The 19611-nt window shown below is 36.8% G+C and overlaps 2 protein-coding genes across 3 annotated transcripts; both read left to right on the plus strand.

The window, feature by feature from the left end:
* Positions 1-4016: 4016 nt before the first annotated feature.
* Positions 4017-11759, plus strand: zgc:100868 (uncharacterized protein LOC554458 homolog). Of its 2 annotated transcripts, none has more exons than XM_060892481.1 (10): positions 4017-4154; positions 7040-7060; positions 7226-7385; positions 7481-7749; positions 7936-8081; positions 8179-8443; positions 8552-8723; positions 8808-9067; positions 9188-9285; positions 9390-11759. In XM_060892481.1, the coding sequence occupies exons 1-10, from the start codon at positions 4109-4111 to the stop codon at positions 9984-9986; spliced, it is 2034 nt and encodes a 677-aa protein (XP_060748464.1). In that variant the 5' UTR covers positions 4017-4108; the 3' UTR covers positions 9987-11759. The 2 variants fall into 2 exon arrangements, with proteins under 2 accessions (XP_060748464.1, XP_060748465.1); XM_060892482.1 differs by having other exon boundaries at positions 8808-9061.
* A 4468-nt stretch (positions 11760-16227) lies between these two features.
* On the plus strand, positions 16228-19064 carry si:ch211-198p11.6 (uncharacterized). Its single transcript, XM_060892454.1, has 4 exons — positions 16228-16417; positions 17146-17256; positions 17748-17885; positions 18588-19064. Exons 1-4 carry the CDS (start codon positions 16412-16414, stop codon positions 18672-18674), a joined length of 342 nt encoding a protein of 113 aa, XP_060748437.1. The 5' UTR covers positions 16228-16411; the 3' UTR covers positions 18675-19064.
* The last annotated feature ends 547 nt before the right edge of the window (positions 19065-19611 follow it).

The raw sequence follows: 19611 nt of genomic DNA on the forward strand, positions 1-19611 counted from the left end.
ACAAAACCAGCTAAACATGCCTCATAAGTCAACACAGCTTAATAAAGGTTTCATGTGGAAAAACCCAGTGTTTCTCATCGGATTAGCAAGAAATGTACTCTTAGAAAACAGGTTTGAAATTCTGTGTGCTTGAAATATTTTTGTAAGCATTTTAGGAGCTTAGAAAACTAACACAAAAGGTGTATGTGTAGGTGTTAAATCCACTGACATTAAATTTGTTGGTTTTAAAGAGAACATAAAACAAGGTAATGTGATTCTTTGAATCAGTGAAACATAAGAATTGAATAGTAACCCATGCGACCTGTTTAATTTCCTTTTACTTTAAAACAATGAGTTTTCCAATGATGATGATGATGAAAAAGAAGAAGAAGAAGAAGATGATGATGATGGTGATGATGATGATGATGATGATGATGATGATGATGATACGTGCCTTTTATTCTTTGGGAGTGGGTTTCTTTTCCCCCCTTTTTTTTTTTTTTTTTTTGGTAGGGAGTCCCACTGTATTTTTCTTTTTTTTTTTCTTTTAGGTAAGAATAGTTACTTAACTATTAGACCCGTTTGTTTATTATTTTGGCTATTATTATGTTTTTTCTCTCAGTCATGTTAGGCAATATTATTTCTTCAAACATCTTAATTAAATAATTAACAAAAATCTTGTTAATTATTCATTATATGATAAACAGCTAGAGATGTTCACTCCATGAGGATTCGGGCATTTAAAGAGAAGATGCCAACTCCATGTGGTTTTTGAAGACAACAACCTCTTAATCAATACACAATTGTCAGACTGTATACGACTGTACAAAGGAATCATTTATAAAAAACAAACTCCGGTGATGATAACAATTTATAATCACACCCTCCAGTGTCACCAAAATAAGGATGAGGTTCCCTTTTGAGTCTTTTTTCTTCCTCACCACCTTCGCCTCTACAGGTTTCTTCCTCTTCTTTCTAAGGGAGTTTTTCCTCACCAGAGTCCCCTCAGTAACCTCAGGCTTGTTCAGTGGATATAAATACAAACACATTTAAATATAAGCCTAATATTTATCTTGACATTTTGTATAATATTAATCTTTGCATAATAATTATGTTCTGTAAAGCTGTTTTGAGACAATGACCATTATTAAAAGCGCTATTCAAATAAAATTGAATTGAATTGAATTAAAGAAAGAAAAGAAACTACTTAGACATATAATTAACATAATTACAACACATGATCTGGAAATAATAACAATGAGCACAATACTGTGTCAGTTAAATATATGTATGTATTTATAGGTGGGGAAGTAGTACAGTGTACAGGCTTAGTGTCCCTGGTTTGATCCCGTTAGTATGTTGATCCAGTAACATACTGTATGTTTTTGTTAATTGTCCTCCTCATGCTTTTGCAGGCTTCTTAGTTTCCTCACACCTCAGACTTTCCAGTAGCTGAACTGCCATGTGCCCAAATTTCCTGTAATGGTTTCTATAGATATGAATATGTCTGTGATGATGATAATGATGATTTATAGTGTTAAAAGGCATCTCATATTTATTCTCAGATATAAAAATAAATTAAAATGTCACGGTATGCAAAAGCAAACAAACAAGAAGAAGGCATTAAACAGAGCACAGCTTTCATCTTGGAATGGTACAGGACTGTATTTATACTCTCACTCACTCACTCATTTTCTACCGCTTATCCGAGCTACCTCAGGTCACGGGGAGCCTGTGCCTATCTCAGGCGTCATTGGGCATCAAGGCAGGATACACCCTGGACAGAGTGCCAACCCATCACAGGGCACACACACTCTCATTCACTCACGCAATCACACACTACGGACAATTTTCCAGAGATGCCAATCAACCTACCATGCATGTCTTTGGACCGGGGGAGGAAACCGGAGTACCCGGAGGAAACCCCCAAGGCACGGGGAGAACATGCAAACTCCACACACACACAAGGCGGAGGCGGGAATCGAACCCCCAACCCTGGAGGTGTGAGGCGAATGTGCTAACCACTAAGCCACCATGCCTCGCTCTGTATTTATACAGTATATATTATTTTCTGTTTTCTACATAAGAATTTTCTGCATCAACATCTAATCAATAATTGCAACGTAGACCCACACACACGACCAGCAAAACCACCACCACCACACCTATGTTCTTCCGATTATATGTCATAGCTCTTCAGGGTTGCCTGGCCAATTATAACAATATTTCTAATGATTTTCTTGTTTTGGAGTTTAAACTCCAACACATTTAACCACAAGAGAATCAACCTTTTGCATGCTATACGTACATGTCCAAACACACCCTTTTTGGATGGAATGTTATGTCAAACTGACAAGATTTAACTTCTTCAGAGCGTCTCGACGAGTCTAATACAATAAGCAAAGTGTTATTGGCTGTAAGGATATTACAGTTTGGAGGAAGAAGGCTTTGATTCAGTGATGTATAATCACGTCACTCTGGTCACGCTGGAGTTTGAGTTTCCATTTAAAGACCCCAGTGGAGAAAGAAAACATTTCTCTGTGTCTCCTGTAAAACCTGTCAGTGCTGCCCTACCAGTCCATCTGCAGTTAAGGAAAATTCTCAGATAGTTTCATGATGTTGTATTATCACATGGCCGGTAGGGTGTGCATGTACATTTTGTTCTCCTTGAGCTTCCTTTAAAAAAAGAAAAAAGTGCCATTAAATAAACCTAATTATTATTCTTATTATTCTTATTCTTCTTATTATTATTATTATCTAATGTTTTTTTTTGCATTAGATCGGCCAAGCAAGACTTCATTATTGCAGCTGAACTTTCATGTTTTAAAAATAAAAGATTTAAATCTATCTGTTGTCTGTAAGTCTACAAACCAAATGTTTTACCTTGTTGGATTTTTATTCAATATTGGTGAAAAGATAGAAATGACAGTAAATGTGTCTGAAACTCTTTTTTTTCTCAACTCATTTGAACAATGTTATTCTACTTTTAAATTCTTTGCATTTCATTTAGTAAAAATGAAGAATAATTATGCAATGTATGGATATAACATGACAGCAACCAGTGCAAGCCATCATTATTGCTGTTCATTAAATAAAATTAAGTCAAATTAGTCATTGGAATAGATGAGTTTCTTTAACAGATCAGAGTGCATTAACTGCACTGTTTTATATGTAACATACATAATAATAAAAAAAATCCACACGTTGATTTGCAGGAATTTGTAAATGGCCCCTTTTAAAAAAAATAAATAAATAAAAATTCATCAAAAAAGAGCTCTTTTACGTGAAAACTATTTCCGAAACGTTACCAAAGTCACCACTCAACATATATGTATCACATTCATAGATACAATCTTAGAGTTAGGAGCTAGGAATGAAGAGCAGCTTGTTTTAAAAGAATCCTGGTCAGAAGTCATCTGAGACTTACAGTAAGGTTGCTTTGTCATGAAAGAATGAAGTATGTGTTTTAATCCAGATTATCTTCCTTAATTATCTGTGTTTGTGTTTTTCAGTCTGACAGCCAGATTGTTGTAGATGTTTTTCAATTTACATCATTTCAATCTATAATAAATTCAGAAATGATGCTTATGCTTATACTTATAAGTTGCTCCAAAGCAATTCCACTTCACTATATACAACTGTAGAAAGAAAATGATTTATAAGCTCACTCTGGAGTCATCCAGATAAGGATGAGGTTCCCTTTTGATTCTGGTTTCTTCCTCAGCACCTTCGCCTCTGGCTGAACTGATAAATATAAATTTAAATATAAAACTTGTTTATTTGTTTTCTGAATTTTTATATTCCTGTAAAGATGTTCTTTGTTAAAAGCGATATACAAATATTGTATGTATAAACAACCAATTTATGGATAAATAGACTTTATCCCTCAGGCTTTTATTTATAAGGTTGGGTGAGCAGTCAGGTGGCAGACTGTGTGTGTGTGTGTGTGTGTGTGTGTGTGTGTGTGTGGGGGTGGGTGTGTGTGTGTTGACTGAGCGTGAAAGAGAGTTTTGACAGAAACAATATGAGAGGTGTGGCTTATGAGCTAGTCAGAAAGACAGGTACAGATGGTACAAATGTACTGATGGAATGATTTACAAAGTAATTGGCTTGAGAGTATCTGTCAGTGATGATGTTCAAAACGTTGTGTGTGCTGTTTCTAGTCCTTGCCAAAGGTAAGTTCCTTACTGCTTTTGCATTAACTTCCTCCATACTCTGCAGTTCTTGACTTCTCTGAGAACTGAGACCAAAACTAACCCAGCCTGTTTAAGTGCTTTTATTTTGAATCTGTGCTGAATCCTGTACTGATTTCTACCTATTGGTGTTCTTAAACTCTGCATTAATTTGTACACATAGAATACACATGCAGAACTGTACAAAGATGTCAAAACTGGGTAAAAGATGTGAGTTTAGTAAAAATGAGTATATAATATAATATAATATAATATAATACACAAATCCAACACATAACACATACTATAGTCCTGGCGCTCTACTCTCTACTTATTGCTTAGTTCATTACAAACTACCAAATGATTCCCATTCACTCCTGCTTTGTATATTTAGTCCTGAGTTAATAAACCGTATTGTAAATGGTTAGCAAATATAGACATAAGGATATATGTATGGATATGACATTGGAGCTTTACTGACAATAGAAGCCAGTGTGTATGGTAATATTGAAAGGTTAAAAAAAACTAAGATAGGTGATTAAAACAGGACCAAGAAAAAGAAAAAATATCTATATACTGCAAAAGAATGATTATGTTAAAGTTAAAGGGATTACAAAAATTATTTCTGAGTTTAAATATGCTGAAATTATTACCTTTATTTACTTTTTTGTTTGGGTTACATTGGTGGACATTTTAACCTAGCATTATGAATGGTACGTTTATTATCGAGATGTACTATTTTTAATTTAGCAAGTTAAATATAATGCCTATACTGTATATGCCTATAGATGCCTATAGGCCCTAAATTGTTCTGGTTTACATTTCAGGAATAGAAAGTTTCATGGCTCCAGACAAAACATGTCTGGTTACAGAAATGGGGTTTATATCGATTTCCCCTTCCCTTTTAAATTCAATTCAATTCTATTTCAATTCAAGTTTATTTGTATAGCGCTTTTTACAGTTGACATTGTCTCAAAGTGGCTTTACAGAAAATAAACATAGAACAAAGGTTAATATAAAGAATAATATAAAGATTACTCACTCACTCTCTCTCATTTTCTACCGCTTATCCGAACTACCTCGGGTCACGGGGAGCCTGTGCCTATCTCAGGCGTCATCGGGCATCAAGGCAGGATACACCCTGGACGGAGTGCCAACCCATCGCAGGGCGCACACACTCTCATTCACTCACACAATCACACACTACGGACAATTTTCCAGAGATGCCAATCAACCTACCATGCATGTCTTTGGACCAAGGGGAGGAAACCGGAGTACCCGGAGGAAACCCCCGAGGCACGGGGAGAACATGCAAACTCCACACACACAAGGCGGAGGCGGGTGTGAGGCGAACGTGCTAACCACTAAGCCACCGTGCCCCCCCAATATAAAGATTAATAGAATACAAAATTCAAGATTAATATTAGATAGATTTAAATGGGTATGTATTTATCCCCAATAACCAAGTCTGAGGTGACTCAGTCAGCAGTGGCAAGGAAAAACTCCCTAGAATGGAAGGAAGGAACCAAAAGGTGAACCCATCCTCATATGGGTGACATTGAAAGCCATCTTTAAAATTAGAATGATTTACCAGGCAAGTTTTCTAACTGTAATACACATGGAATACTTCACATCAAATATATTTCTTCAAAATTACATCCATATGCTTTCATTTACTTCATAAACTTCCTTATAATCATCCAGCAAAGATGATAAAAACAGAACAGTAAAAACATAAAAAAAAAAATATTATATTTTCACTCAGATATAGAAGAAACTGTCAGTAAAAAACAACACTTTACTCTAATAAGCATTATACGAATATTTAAAATATTGATACGGTAACAGCCAATAGATAGTGACATTTGGAACATCCATTAAATGATAATGTCCTGTAAGTGATCTTTATTATTAAGGATCATTTACATTGTCTAGACATTACAGACTCAAATGTATGTACTCTCCGATCATTTTAGCCTAGAACTTTTAATCACAGTTCCACAACACCCACAACACCCAGGCTACAGCAGTTGCTGAGGATGAATTAATTAGAGAAAAAAAAATAATTAAAAAATTATGTTGCTGAGCGTGAGTGCAGTCTTTTTACATTGCTGGCATGGGTGGAGGCAAGTTACAGTATATATTAGACACAGCCACACATTTGACACACTGAGCTCAAACAAATAAATAAAACAGAGTCTTAAGGAAACAAGATAAACTGGAAGCCTGCTAGGAACAATACTAGAAAGAGAAGAGGAAAAATAGAAAATATCAAAAGATTACACACTGTTTTGTTGGAAACTATATTTAGAGCAGCGTGAATGTCATAAGCATAATGTACTTCAGGGATAACGTAATATATTACATGTTTACTTTACATCATCAAAGAAGGACTGGGCAAACACATGAGTTGAACACCCTGTTTGTCTTTGTTACATTTTCTTTCTTAAAGAAGATAAATATAAGCATTCAAAAGAGTTCTGTGGCTTGTGCCTCTTGATGAACTTTAAGCCTACAATAGACTTTCAAGTAAAACTGCTTTAGAAAGCTAAGCCTAGCTTAGCCTAGCTGACACGTTACACTTCACAACGTATTCTTGAGGAATCTTTTTACTTAAATAAATCGGATTCCCTGCACTTTAGTAGTCAAGTCTGGTGTGCGTCCATTACTCATTTTAAACATTTTAAACATTTTAATTTGTTAGGAACAAATACCAGGGATGCATCATTGCTAATTCTTCTCTGCATTTAAATACGATAATTAGACCAAAGAGATTAATTTAGACCAGTACTAAGCAAACCTTTGCTACTTTTGACATGCTATTTAGTAGAGCTAACAGTACATTTTTGCCTAACTAATGATTAATGTAATTTTCCTTTGTTTTCCAGGCTGCCGTTCACAGCTGAATGGTAAGTTTTTATATGAAATCTTGAGAATACTAGCGTAGTATCATCGCTAACAAAAGGCAGCATCATTGCAAAGAAATATACAGAATGAAATCGATCTATTCGTAAAATAAAGATATTATAAGTCTAATCAATGTAGCAGAAACATTGTTTTTCTGTTTTTATCAGTCTGTGGCATAGCTTCTCTGAACACCAGGATCGTAGGAGGACAGAATGCTGTTCAGGGGTCTTGGCCTTGGCAAGTCAGCTTGCAGGTGTCCAGCCATTTCTGTGGTGGATCCCTTATCAATAATGGCTGGGTCCTTTCGGCAGCTCACTGCTTTAACAGGTGTAATTGAGGATAAAAAAAGCACACGCGGCTTTGGCATATAGTATAATAGTGATGAGGTGATAATGACTTTAATGGTTATCTACTTTTTCCAGTATAAGTTACACCAGCGTGACTGTGAAACTCGGGATGTATGCTCTGGCTGGAAGCAACCCAAACAGTGTGTCAAGATCCATCGCTGCGGCCTACATACATCCCAACTACAGCGATTCTACTAGTGACAATGACCTCTCCCTTCTGCAGCTGTCTTCTCCTGTAACTTTCACAACTTATATCACTCCAGTCTGCCTGGCTGCAGCAGGGAGCACTTTATTCACTAACCTGCAGACATGGATCACTGGCTGGGGAAATATCAACACTGGAGGTGAGAAATTTTATTTTTGCTGTTATCACTTTACAGAAATCTAGTGGAGTTGTAAATGTACAAAAAATGTTTAGCTTGTCCAGAACTTTTTTTTAACTCAAATTTCAATTCTTAAAATTATCAGAGAGTCTAGGTTAAGTGATTGAGGAATGAAGACGTTTTAATGCGGTTCATGTGTTTCTGCAGTCAGTTTACCCTCTCCTGGGATACTACAGGAAGTTCAAGTCCCAATTATTGGAAACAGGCAGTGTAACTGTTTATATAGAGTTGGATCTATCACTGACAACATGGTGTGTGCTGGGTTACTGCAAGGGGGCAAGGACTCATGTCAGGTATTATCATAAAGTTTTACTTCTTGTATTCTGACCATTTCCATATGAAGGTTTGTTAATTAGAAGACATAAATGAATGCCTGCCTGCACTGCACAGGGTGACTCCGGAGGTCCGTTGGTCATCAAACAGGGCTCTCAGTGGGTCCAGGCTGGCATTGTGAGCTTTGGTAATCAATGCGCTTTACCAAAATTTCCGGGTGTGTATACGAGAGTTTCTCAGTATCAGGGTTGGATCAATCAAATAATCACCACCAATGAGCCTGGCTTTCTGACATTTACATCCAGTGGCACTAACAGTGATCTCCAGGTGTCCTGCACTGGCCTGCCACCTGTTACCACGACAGCTCCCACAACAGTAGCACGTATGTTTATCTGCATTTAGTCTAAACTGTTCCTGATGAGGTTACTAGAAGCATATCAGCATATGGCATTGTGCTAAAATAAGCATTTTTTATCTCCTTTCTCTTCAGCTGTGGTATGTGGAAGTGCTAATCTCAATAATATTCCCAGCACAAACAGTCCTTTGGCATCAGCCGGTGCATGGCCATGGATGGCCAGCCTGCAGCTTAACGGTAGTCATGTTTGTGGCGGAACGCTGATAGCCCAGCAGTTTGTCATGAGCTCAGCTGATTGCTTCTCTAGGTAAAAAATAAATAAATAAAAGAATAACTGAGTTGCTGATCACTTTTATCCAGATATTAAATCACATATGTACCTTTCTGCCAGGTCGAGCCAACCCTCTGACTGGACCGTGAAACTGGGTCGGCTCAATCAGAATGGCTCCAACCCCAACGAAGTAAATGTCTCCGTGGCTAATATCACATTCAGCAATGGTAGCAGCAATAACATCGCAGTGCTCATGTTGTCTACCACACCTACCCTTTCCAACTTCATCCAGCCTATATGTGTGGACCTAGGGAACAGCAACTTTAGCATTGGCACTCAGTGCTGGGCAGCTGGCTGGGGCTCAGGAGGAGGAGGTACAGGTTTTTATTGAGTGTGTAAAATAAAACAGTGTATCATTCCATATCAAAACAGTTAATGCCAGCATTTTATAAGCTCTTACTGATCCTTTCCACCTCTTCTTTGTTATCTGTCTTCTATAGTTCAACAAACACTTCAGCAGTTCAACACGACTATAGTGAGCTGTGGAAATACATCTTCATCAAACAGCATCTGCATCAACGCCATACAGTTAGAACAGGTCTCTGAGTCTTTTTACTTACATTTCATTTCCACAGTTAGCCAACGCACAATAAGGAAAACTGATTGACATGTGGTCTTTGTTTCTCTATTTCTCTTCATTAGACTCATACCGGAGGTCCTCTAATGTGCAGGAGTGGGCAATCTTGGGTGCAGATTGCAGTTTTAACCCTCACCAACAATAACTTGAACAGCACCACTAATTCTACCACCAGCTCCAACAGCACCACTAATTCTACCACCAGCTCCAACAGCACCACCAATTCTACCACCAGCTCCAACAGCACCACTAATTCTACCACCAGCTCCAACAGCACCACCAATTCTACCACCAGCTCCAACAGCACCACCAATTCTACCACCAGCTCCAACAGCACCACCAATTCTACCACCAGCTCCAACAGCACCACAAATTCTACCACCAGCTCCAACAGCACCACTAATTCTACCAACAGCTCCAACAGCACTACTGGCTCCACAAAATCATTGTCACCACGTGCCTCAGGAATACAAACCTTCACTAAGCTATCCTCTTTTTCATCTTTCTTGAACGCTATAGTGAAATCCTTCCCTCCATCCTCGGTATCCAGCAACTTACCAGGCAACTTACCTTCTGGCTCTAAATCTCTGCCATGTCTTCCAATTACCTCAGTCCTTCTACTGTCCCTTATTGCACTCATCCAAACCTTTGGTTTGGAATAAGTGTCTCTAATAAGCTAATATACACGAAATTAAAAAATGGCACCATTTATAAGGAGAAAAGTACATGATATCTCTATTGATTCATCTTTCACGTTTACAATTTATTTGTTGTTGTTGTTGCACTTTTTACCTGACTAGGAGGTTACCATACAGATCTGGAATACAGATAGCTCATGATCTTGGGTAAATATCCCATTCTTTATAACTTTCTTGTTATACACAAGCATTTTGATTATGTAGACTAAATTCTATTTAAAACAAAGCAGCATGTCAACCTACAAGAAAACAAAACTAGTTTTATGGTTATGATTTGTTGAATAGTAAGGAGTTGAAGACTAGATAATAAATCAAAACTAGTTCTATTCCATATACACATGAGCGTAGGCCTCTGTGTGCTCGTGTGTATATGGAAAAGAACAGATAATACTCTACTCCAAGCATGTTTAGCTTTCCTACACATTGTGTAGGGCAAAATGCTAGTTTACTATTTTACATTATTTTGCTAAATTCTGTTGGACAGTTAAAGTTGTGCATTGCTTTAGATTAAAATGCCAGACAATGCTGTACAGTGTTGGAGAGAATTCAATACAATTGGGAAATTTCAGATCTTTCTATCACCAAACTGCCTAAAGTCTAATTTTTAACCCTTAGATGATCAGCTGTATGTCACTTTGAAATAAGTAATCAGGTAAATGTATCAGATTATATTTTTATTTAAAATTTATTTTCTGTATGTTACTGGAAACATAAAGTGATGTCAAATAAAGTACAGTAAAGATACAGTACAATATAGTAAATATGTATTACAATTATTTAATGTGAAATTTATAGTGCTGCAAGTACAGGCCAGTAAATTACTGTACATGTTTATTTATTTATTTTTTTAATGATCTGTCAGTGGAATAGACCATAATGAGTAGTCGGGTATAAACTGGCAGGGATTAAACTGAGGGAAATCTCGGTCAAAAAACAAATAAATAAATCAGTGAAGTAAAAGAAAAAACTAGGCAGCATAGTTAAAGTATTTAAAGTTTAGTTGATCAAAATCTTTTTTTACTTTAATATTTCATACAATTAGGAGACATATACTCATCTAAATGAGATAAGCACAGGCTCCCCATGACCCGAGGTAGTTCGCATCAGCGGGAGAAAATGAGTAAGTGAGTGAGTGAGTGAGTGAGTGAGTGAGAGAGTGAGTGAGAAAAGAAAAGAAAGCTTCAGCTTCAGAGTTGATGAATAGTAGAGTTGAAGATTAAAAATTTCAGAAACTTTATCTCTAATGGGAAAAGAGACAGAGATAGTATCAAAATTTAAAGTTCCAAAAGTTCCCTAATGTGATATATCAATAGTGCAGAATCAATAGCAAGCTGCGTTATAAGATTTTAAGTCAGGGTTGTTGTTGTTTTTTTTTTTAGTAATTCCTGAGCTTTACTCATATTCTGCAAGCATTATTGTTTCATTTATTATTTTGTACAAGTTGAGTACATGTTGAATGTAACTATGAAACTGTAACAATTTTGCTACTATAGGTTTAATAGTTTTGCTCTTACTTTGGAATGTTTCCTATAATACATGGTACATACATGCTTTTCCAAAAAAAAAAAGGTTTGGTGGGTTTTGTGTCATTTTATAAGTTTCCTTTAAAGTTTTATTTATTTTTTTACAGAAGGAAAAATCAGTGCACAGAAAGGATTTTTGTATTGTAATGTACAGAAATTGAGCATGAGGATAAATAAAAAATGCCCTTCAGGCACTGTTATTAATTACTGTTTATTTACATGTCTTATGAGTCATTATTTCATGCCACCACTTGTCAGTCCTTCATACAGTATGTGCGATTCTTTCTCCTTTCTTCAGCTGAGTCAGGATGGGTCAACATGAATCACACTTGTGGTTTTATAAATAGACTTTTAATCATAATCTTAACAATGGAATAATTGTGCTGTTTTATAAAGCACTTTGTGTCAACATCACACAGGCTTTATCGTAATACAACACATGCGATGATGATAAACTAGCTTTTTTCTGTTAGGGTTCGCCACTGCGAATCATTAGTTTCCACCTAACTCTATCCTTGGCATCCTCTACTCTCACACCAATTACCTTCATGTCCTCTTTTAACACATCCATATATCTCCTCTATAGCCTTCCTCTTAACCTCTTACCATGGCAGATCCATCTCCAACACCCTTCTAACAATATAACTATCTCCCTATTCTGTACATGTACAAACCATCTCAATCTAGCCTCTCTGACCTTGTCCCCAAAACAGCCAACCTGAGCTGTCCCACTGATGTGCTCGTTCCTAATCCTGTCCATCCTCATTTCTCCTAAAGAGAACCTCAACATCCTCATCTCTGCTACATCCATCTCTGCCTTATGTCTTTTCCTCACTGCTACAGTCTTTAACCCATATAGCAGAGCTGGACTCACAACTGTTCTGTACACCTTTCCTTTAATTCTTGCTGACACTCTACTGTCACACGACACCCCTGACACTTTTCTCCTCCCACTACAACCCGCCTGCACTCACCTCATTACCTCTTTTCCTCACTCCCCATCACACTAGATGGTTGGCCACAAATACTTAAACTCCTGCACCTTCTTGACCTCAGGCCCTTGTAACCTTACTGTACTTTTTCTTCTTTCAGAACACCTGCTTCCTACTCTCACTTCAAATCACAATGTCATCCTCAAACATCATTGTCCATAGCGATTCCCATTTGACTTCATCTGTCAACCTGTCTATCACCATAGCAAACAAGAATGGACTCATAGCCCCACCTGGCACATTTCCCTGCAGTCATACCCCTTTCATACAGATCCTGAACTACACTGACGTACTTCTCTGCCACTCCTGACATCGTCATACAGTACCATAGCTCCTCTCTCGTCACCCTGTCATACGCTTTCTCTAAATCCACAAAGATGCACTGCAGCTCCTTTTGACCATATCTGTAGTTCTCCATTAACATTCTCAGAGAAAAATTGCATCGGTATTGCTCTTTCTGAGAATGAAGCCATACTGCTGCTCACAAATGTCCACTTCATTTCTTAGCCTAGCTTCCACTGCTTTTTCCCATAGCTTCATTGTGTGGCTCAACAACTTTATGCCTCTGTAGTTGCTACAACTCTGCATTCGTCAGGCATCTTTTCACTTTCTAAAATCCTGTTAAACAATCTAGATAGAAACTCCACTGCTGTCACTCTTATACACTTTCATACCTCCACAGGTATGTCACCTGTACATCCTTCCTCTCTCTATCTCTCTGTCTTGCTAAGCCCTTCTCGCCTCCCATCATGTCTAACCTGGCATTACACTCATTGTATGCTTTCTGTTTGGCCTTTGCCACGTCCCTCTTCACTCTGCGCTGTGATTCCTTGTAATCCTGTCTACTTTCTTCAGTCCTTTCTATGTCCCACTTCTTTTTAGCTAGCCTCTTCCTCTGAATGCTGTCCTGAACTTCCTCAATCCACCACCATGTTTCCTTATCTTCTTTTCTACTTCCAGATGACACACATAGCAGCCATTTTCCTGTCTTGCTGATCACTTCTGCTGTAGTTTCCCAGCCATCTGGAAGCTCTTTCTGACCACCCAAAGCCTTTCTCAGCTTCTGTCTAAATTGACATTATTCCTTTTTCAACTTCCACCACCTGGTTTTCTTTTCTTTCTTTCCTCTCCTTTTCTTCCTCACCACAAGAGACATCCTACACATCACCATTCAATGCTCTCTGGCTACACTCTCTCCTACCACCACTTTGCAGTCACTAATCTCTCTCAGATTGCCTTGTCTACATAGAATGTATTCTACCTGCATACTCCTACCTCCACTCTTATAAGTACCTCTATGTTCCTTGCTCTTCTGGAAATAAGTGTTAACTACAGCCATTTCCATCTGCTTAGCAAAGTCCACCACCATCTTTCCTTCAAGGTTTCTTTCTTTAACACCAAACCTGCCCATCACTTGCTCATTTCCTCTGTTTCCCTCACCAGCATGCCCATGGAACTCCAATCACTACTCTCTCCCATCTGGGAATACTTTCCATCACCTCATCTAACTCACTCCAGAATCTCTCCTTCTCTTCTATCTCACAGCCTACCTGTGGAGCATAACCACTGACCACATTCAATATCACCCCTTCAATTTCTAACTTCAAACTGAATGCCTTTTCTGGCACTCTTTCCAACTCTAAAGAACTACTTATTCAGGAAACACTTCAACTAGCACTTCTTTCCCTGTCTTTTGCATTTAAAAAAAAAAAAAACTTTGACACTTTTTCATTGTAACTCTGAACAAATGTTTTAAACTCATGTTATCTTAAGTATGTAACCTAGAGAGCCAGCATTAATGTATTCAATGCTAGAGGTTTAAGCCCTTATGTACGTCGCTCTGGATAAGGGCGTCTGCCAAATGCTGTAAATGTAAATGTAAATGTAAATGTAAAACATTCCTCACAAACTCATCCTTCAGGATCACTTCTACCCCATTTCTCTTCCTATCCACACCATAATAAAACAGTTTGTACCCCCTCCAATAATACATACTTTTCTCCCCTTCCACCTGGCCTCCTGCACAAACAATTTATCTACCTTCCTTCTCTCTATCATGCCCACCAGCTCTCTACCTTTCCCTGTCACTGTACCAATGTTAAGAGTCCCTATTCTCAGGCCTATACTCCTGCTTATCCTTCTCTCTCTGCCTATGAACCCTTCTACCTCCTCTCCTTCCTCCTCTCCAACCTGTAGGTCGACAGTGACGGAGGCTATAGTTGTTAACCAGGGCCTCGACAAATCCGGTATGGAATTCACAGTGAAGACTCGCATGTTTAATTTTGTTTTTCCCCGGATGCCCTTTCTGACACAACCCTCTATATTTAACCAGGCTTGGGACCAGCAAAGAAATCACTGGCTTGAAACCCCTGTGGCTAGATTTACAAATATTATAGATACAAACCTGTAAATTCAGGCCATGTTTAACATGTTTTGTTAGATATTTTTCAGTATGCTTACAAATTGCATATTAAACCTAATGATAAATATAATTAGATATTTCCATAAATAATTTAATTAACTTTTTACATTTTTTTGAAAGCTTTTATAACGAATATATATAGATATATATATAGAAATATATACAGAAATAAGTGAAAAGAACATTTACAAGGAACCAGACTCAAACTTACACTCCTTATCCTCATAACTACTTCTTTTCAGTTTCACTGTATTTGCTGAACAGTTTTTAGTATATAACTAATAGTATATAACTAGGTTATGGTTTAAGATTTTTGTGTCCTGATTGGTTTGGATTCATATCTGGTTGTTGGTTGTTGGTGTGTTTTGCTGTGTTCAAACTTATTGATTATAATACATGTCTCCCTGAGATAGACTGCTGTCCCATCCTGCTGGCCGATGTTCCCAGGATATTTTCTAAATCCACATCGAAACTAACCAAGATAAAACATTTAAAGCAGATAAAGCTGATAAATAATAAATTAATTGAGGTTAATCAGAAATAGGAACCAACTCATTTGTGTTGTGAAACTAATTAAACCATCATCAACAAAAGTCTAATTTAAACAAAGCTTAAGCAATACAAAAGTACACTGAATTAACTGACAAGCTCAGCAAAGGTATATATCAGTAAATATATCTTTCAACATTGAATAAAAGAGAAGTTTTTTTTTCATAGTTATTTTATGGTTAATTTCAAGTCAAGTCTAATTTGTAATTTGTACTGTATATAATGATACTGTATACAGCATGTACATTGAAATGCTTACAGAATATAAAATATTCGTTATTTTGTTCAATGATTCATCTTTAATAAATGTTTTAACTGTGTCAGGATTGCAGAGCATAATCTGGGAACGTGCCACACAAGAGCTGAAAAAATATTAAAAATAGAAAAATTAGTACAATAAGAATAAGAATATGAACAAAAGACAAAGAACTAAACACATAATTCGGCAAAGGGAGAGTGAAAATTGTTGTTTTGCACTGTGCTGAAGTGGGAAAACTAAACTGACCACATGGCAATATGTCAAAAATTCTGTGACTCTGTGACCCTGTGAATAAGCTGTAATTTTTACTGATAGAGGTTTAAAGAATTATGTGATTTTATCAGGTTTTTCAAAGCTTTCCCTATAGTAGTGAGAAGCTCCACCATCGAGCACTACAGCAGGTGTCAGTGTTGCACCATCAAGCTGATTTTCCGGTCAGTATTAAAACAAGGAAGAAGAAACGAAAACTATAGTTACCTAGTTGCCAGGACAACGTTGTTACGTTTAGTTACGTTTAGCTAAAATTGTGTTTATGGAACGCTAAATTTATTTATTGTATCGTTTTTTCCACGATTTACAACGCCGAGATGATGTACTTAAAGCGATGAATATAAAGACGGAGGAATACACGAGTACATGTGATAATGACGGTGTGTATGAACATTAGCATCGTTAGCAACGTTAGCTTTTGTATCTTTCTGAATGTTCATTTATATTTGACCGTATAATAAATAAATAAAGTGTGATAGCTCTCTTACTAGGAACCTGAATAAGAAGGAAGTTTTCCTTTCAGTCGTTTAGCTAGTTAAGCTAAGATAAATAGCGTTTATGCTAGCAGACAAATTTAATGTTTATCGTTAACGCTAAAGAAAATCTTTAGACCTTGCCTTGTTTTAGGTTAAAGGAAAAATAACATTAGATAACATGCTGTAAAAGAATTATTAATGCTGTATAATAATTATCCTTTAATATACATGCTGTATAATAACTATCAATGATAGAAATCAGCAATGAGGTTGATTATTTTACTGTAAAATCTGACAACCTTAAAGACATTTTATTTTCGAGATAAAAAATGTTCTTCTTCGACATTTCTTTTATAGAAAATAAAATCTCCTTTATGTATATATATATATTTTATATAATATAATATATTATATTAGTTTAATATATTAGTAATATATATATATGTGTGTGTGTGTGTGTGTGTGTGTGTGTGTGTATACGTATATGTATATATGTGGCTTGACCATAAGCTGCCATTAGTCAGAGCTCTTATTTTAGAAAATGAATCAACACGTTCTGACCAATCACAATCGAGAATTCAACGGAGTTACGGTGTAAAGCATAATTAACTTGAAAATTGTTTATTCCTTAGACTGTCCCCTTGTGGGCTCTCTCCCTTCCACTCCCTGCCATAATCCTGGTCTCCGTTGGACTCTATATGCTGTTTCTTGCCGGGGTCTTATGGTGCCATCACTGTCTCAAGGTTTGGCAGGACTGAGACATTGTGCTTTTCATCAATTGGCTATGTGGCTGTATTTAGTTACTCATTAGTTAAAGGTTCTTTATTTGACATATACATTTTAAATATACGTGATGTAGTGAAATATTTTTAATGGTTTTTTTTTTTGTCCAACAAAACAAAAACAAACTAATCAGTACCTCCTAAACCTCTAGGATTTTACGATTTTGCAATCACATACATTAACACAAAACCAGGCAAACTCTGATAACAGACAGTAACACAAAAAAGCACAAAAACTGCAAGGTACATTGCAGATTATTCTTTTGTATCAAGTATTCAAGTAAAATCAAGTATTTCTTGCTGCAACAATCACAAAAGAATAGACACATAATGGTGTCTCTTATATACACATAAAGGTGTAAATAAATGGAATGTGAATTAAATAGTTTCTATACAGAAGCTACACCAACTGCATAAAACTTTGATTGATAATGACTGATCTTCTTTCACAGACCCAGTGTGATCCTCAGTGTACAGACTGTTGCCCGAGCATGTCTCCTTTTGAGTACTGTCACATGTGTGCTCAGTCATGTGACTGCCGCCCGCCATCTCTCCACATGTGCCTTGACCAATCCTGTCCTTCTTCTAATGTAAGAACTACCACATTTTTGAGATAGTGAATTGTGAACAGTCAAAACAATCTGCACTTCATATTGCATTGTAACCCAGTAAAAATATTTTTAATGTCACATATCAGATAATTCACATTTACTCTTACACTGGGGGAAAACACTTGATAAAAACAATCTGATATGATGTAATGCTTGGTGGTGTTCATTACTGCCCTATCGAAGAGGCGACAAGGGAATAGCTAACGTCATTGAAGGTAACATGAGGAATTAACAAAGAGAAGAGAGTGTAGTTCATACAGGCAGTTCAGTTCAGCAGCACTGTTCGCAAGTAAGACTTTACTTGCAATTCAAAGTGCAAGTCGCCCAGTGTTTAAAGTGCAGGACTACTGAACAGAAGGTTCTAAGTTCAAATCCCAGTACCACCAATTTGCCATTGATGGGCTCCTGAGCAAGGCCCTCAACTGAGATAAATGTAGGTTGCTCTAGATAAGGGCATCTACCAAATAATTCTAAATGTACTCAGTCTGAAAAGGTTTTATTGTCTGCAGCCTCATTATAACTCTCAAAGGTGATGTCTAACATTTTACATTTAGATTTTGTTTGTTGTTAATATCATAACACTCTGTTTTAATGTCCTGACTTGAAGGCGTATGCTTGATCCAAAATTAATTTCTGTTGCTGTATGGTGCTCTGTTCATATTCTGATCTTGTGTGTTACAGTGTGCCATGTGGGACTGCACATGCAACCCTCAGCCACCTCAGTGTGACTCCATCAACTGCTTATGCTGTGAGATCAAGTTCAAATAGAGACAGATTTGTAACACCATGTGAGTCCAGAACATCCAAAAGGTTTCCATATAAGAGTCTAGAGCTGCGAGTGTGCTCACGTGTTCAGAAGTGCATTTAATTTTTTTAATTTTTCTCCATATTAATTTCACATTTAGTTAAACACATTTCTTGAATGCCTTTATGTTTTATGTTTACTGTTTACTTCCGCTGCTAACGTGCAAAGTACATGCTTTCTGAAGATCATAAACCTAGCAAAGCCATTTTTCAATGTTTACCAATAGCTAATAAATGTGATCTGTTACTAAATTTCCAACTGTTTATACCAGCATTAAATAAAAACTGGCATCATGGTCTTTCTTTTCTGTAATCTTTTAAAAATTTGTCCATGTGATTGAGAAATAATAAGCACGTATTGTGTTTGCTATAATTATAATGCACATACTGTGTACTGTGCAATATATAATATCAGTTTTATAGAACTGTTTTTAATAGATATTTAGTTTATTTTTGTATTTGTGTAGAAAAATGCTGTATAGACTTCAAATAAGAAAATAAATTTTCATTTGTGGAAATGTGTAGATTTGTGTTCTTTCTTACTGTGACAATTCCGTTAGAGATTGATTTACATTTACAGCATTTAGCAGACGCCCTTATCCAGAGCGACTTACATTTTATCTCATTTTTATACAACTTAGCAATTGAGGGTTAAGGGCCTTGCTCAGGGGCCCAGCAGTGGCACGTAAGAATCGAACGCACAACCTTCCGATTGGTAAGCCAACACCTAGGCTACCACATGCCCCACCACACTGATGGCATCAATGTACACGGATTGTATAATGCGGAACACTTTCCCTTTTATTCTGCATTAATAGGGAAGTATTTTTGTGTTGCACTTATCGTTTGCCCTACCTATAATCACGCCTCCTGCGCAATGATTGGTTAACGGTTCATAAAG

The sequence above is a fragment of the Tachysurus vachellii genome, chromosome 18 (genome assembly GCF_030014155.1).
Source record: "Tachysurus vachellii isolate PV-2020 chromosome 18, HZAU_Pvac_v1, whole genome shotgun sequence".
NCBI classification, from domain to species: Eukaryota; Metazoa; Chordata; class Actinopteri; order Siluriformes; family Bagridae; genus Tachysurus; species Tachysurus vachellii.

Coding starts and splice junctions, on each gene's coding strand:
- zgc:100868 (XM_060892481.1), top strand. CDS start 4,109: ATGATGTTCAAAACGTTGTGTGTGCTGTTTCTAGTCCTTGCCAAAG. Junction 8,082..8,178: donor GGGGCAAGGACTCATGTCAG/GTATTATCATAA, acceptor TGCACTGCACAG/GGTGACTCCGGAGGTCCGTT. Junction 9,286..9,389: donor ACGCCATACAGTTAGAACAG/GTCTCTGAGTCT, acceptor TCTCTTCATTAG/ACTCATACCGGAGGTCCTCT.
- si:ch211-198p11.6 (XM_060892454.1), top strand. Junction 17,257..17,747: donor GGTGCCATCACTGTCTCAAG/GTTTGGCAGGAC, acceptor CTTCTTTCACAG/ACCCAGTGTGATCCTCAGTG. Junction 17,886..18,587: donor AATCCTGTCCTTCTTCTAAT/GTAAGAACTACC, acceptor TGTGTGTTACAG/TGTGCCATGTGGGACTGCAC.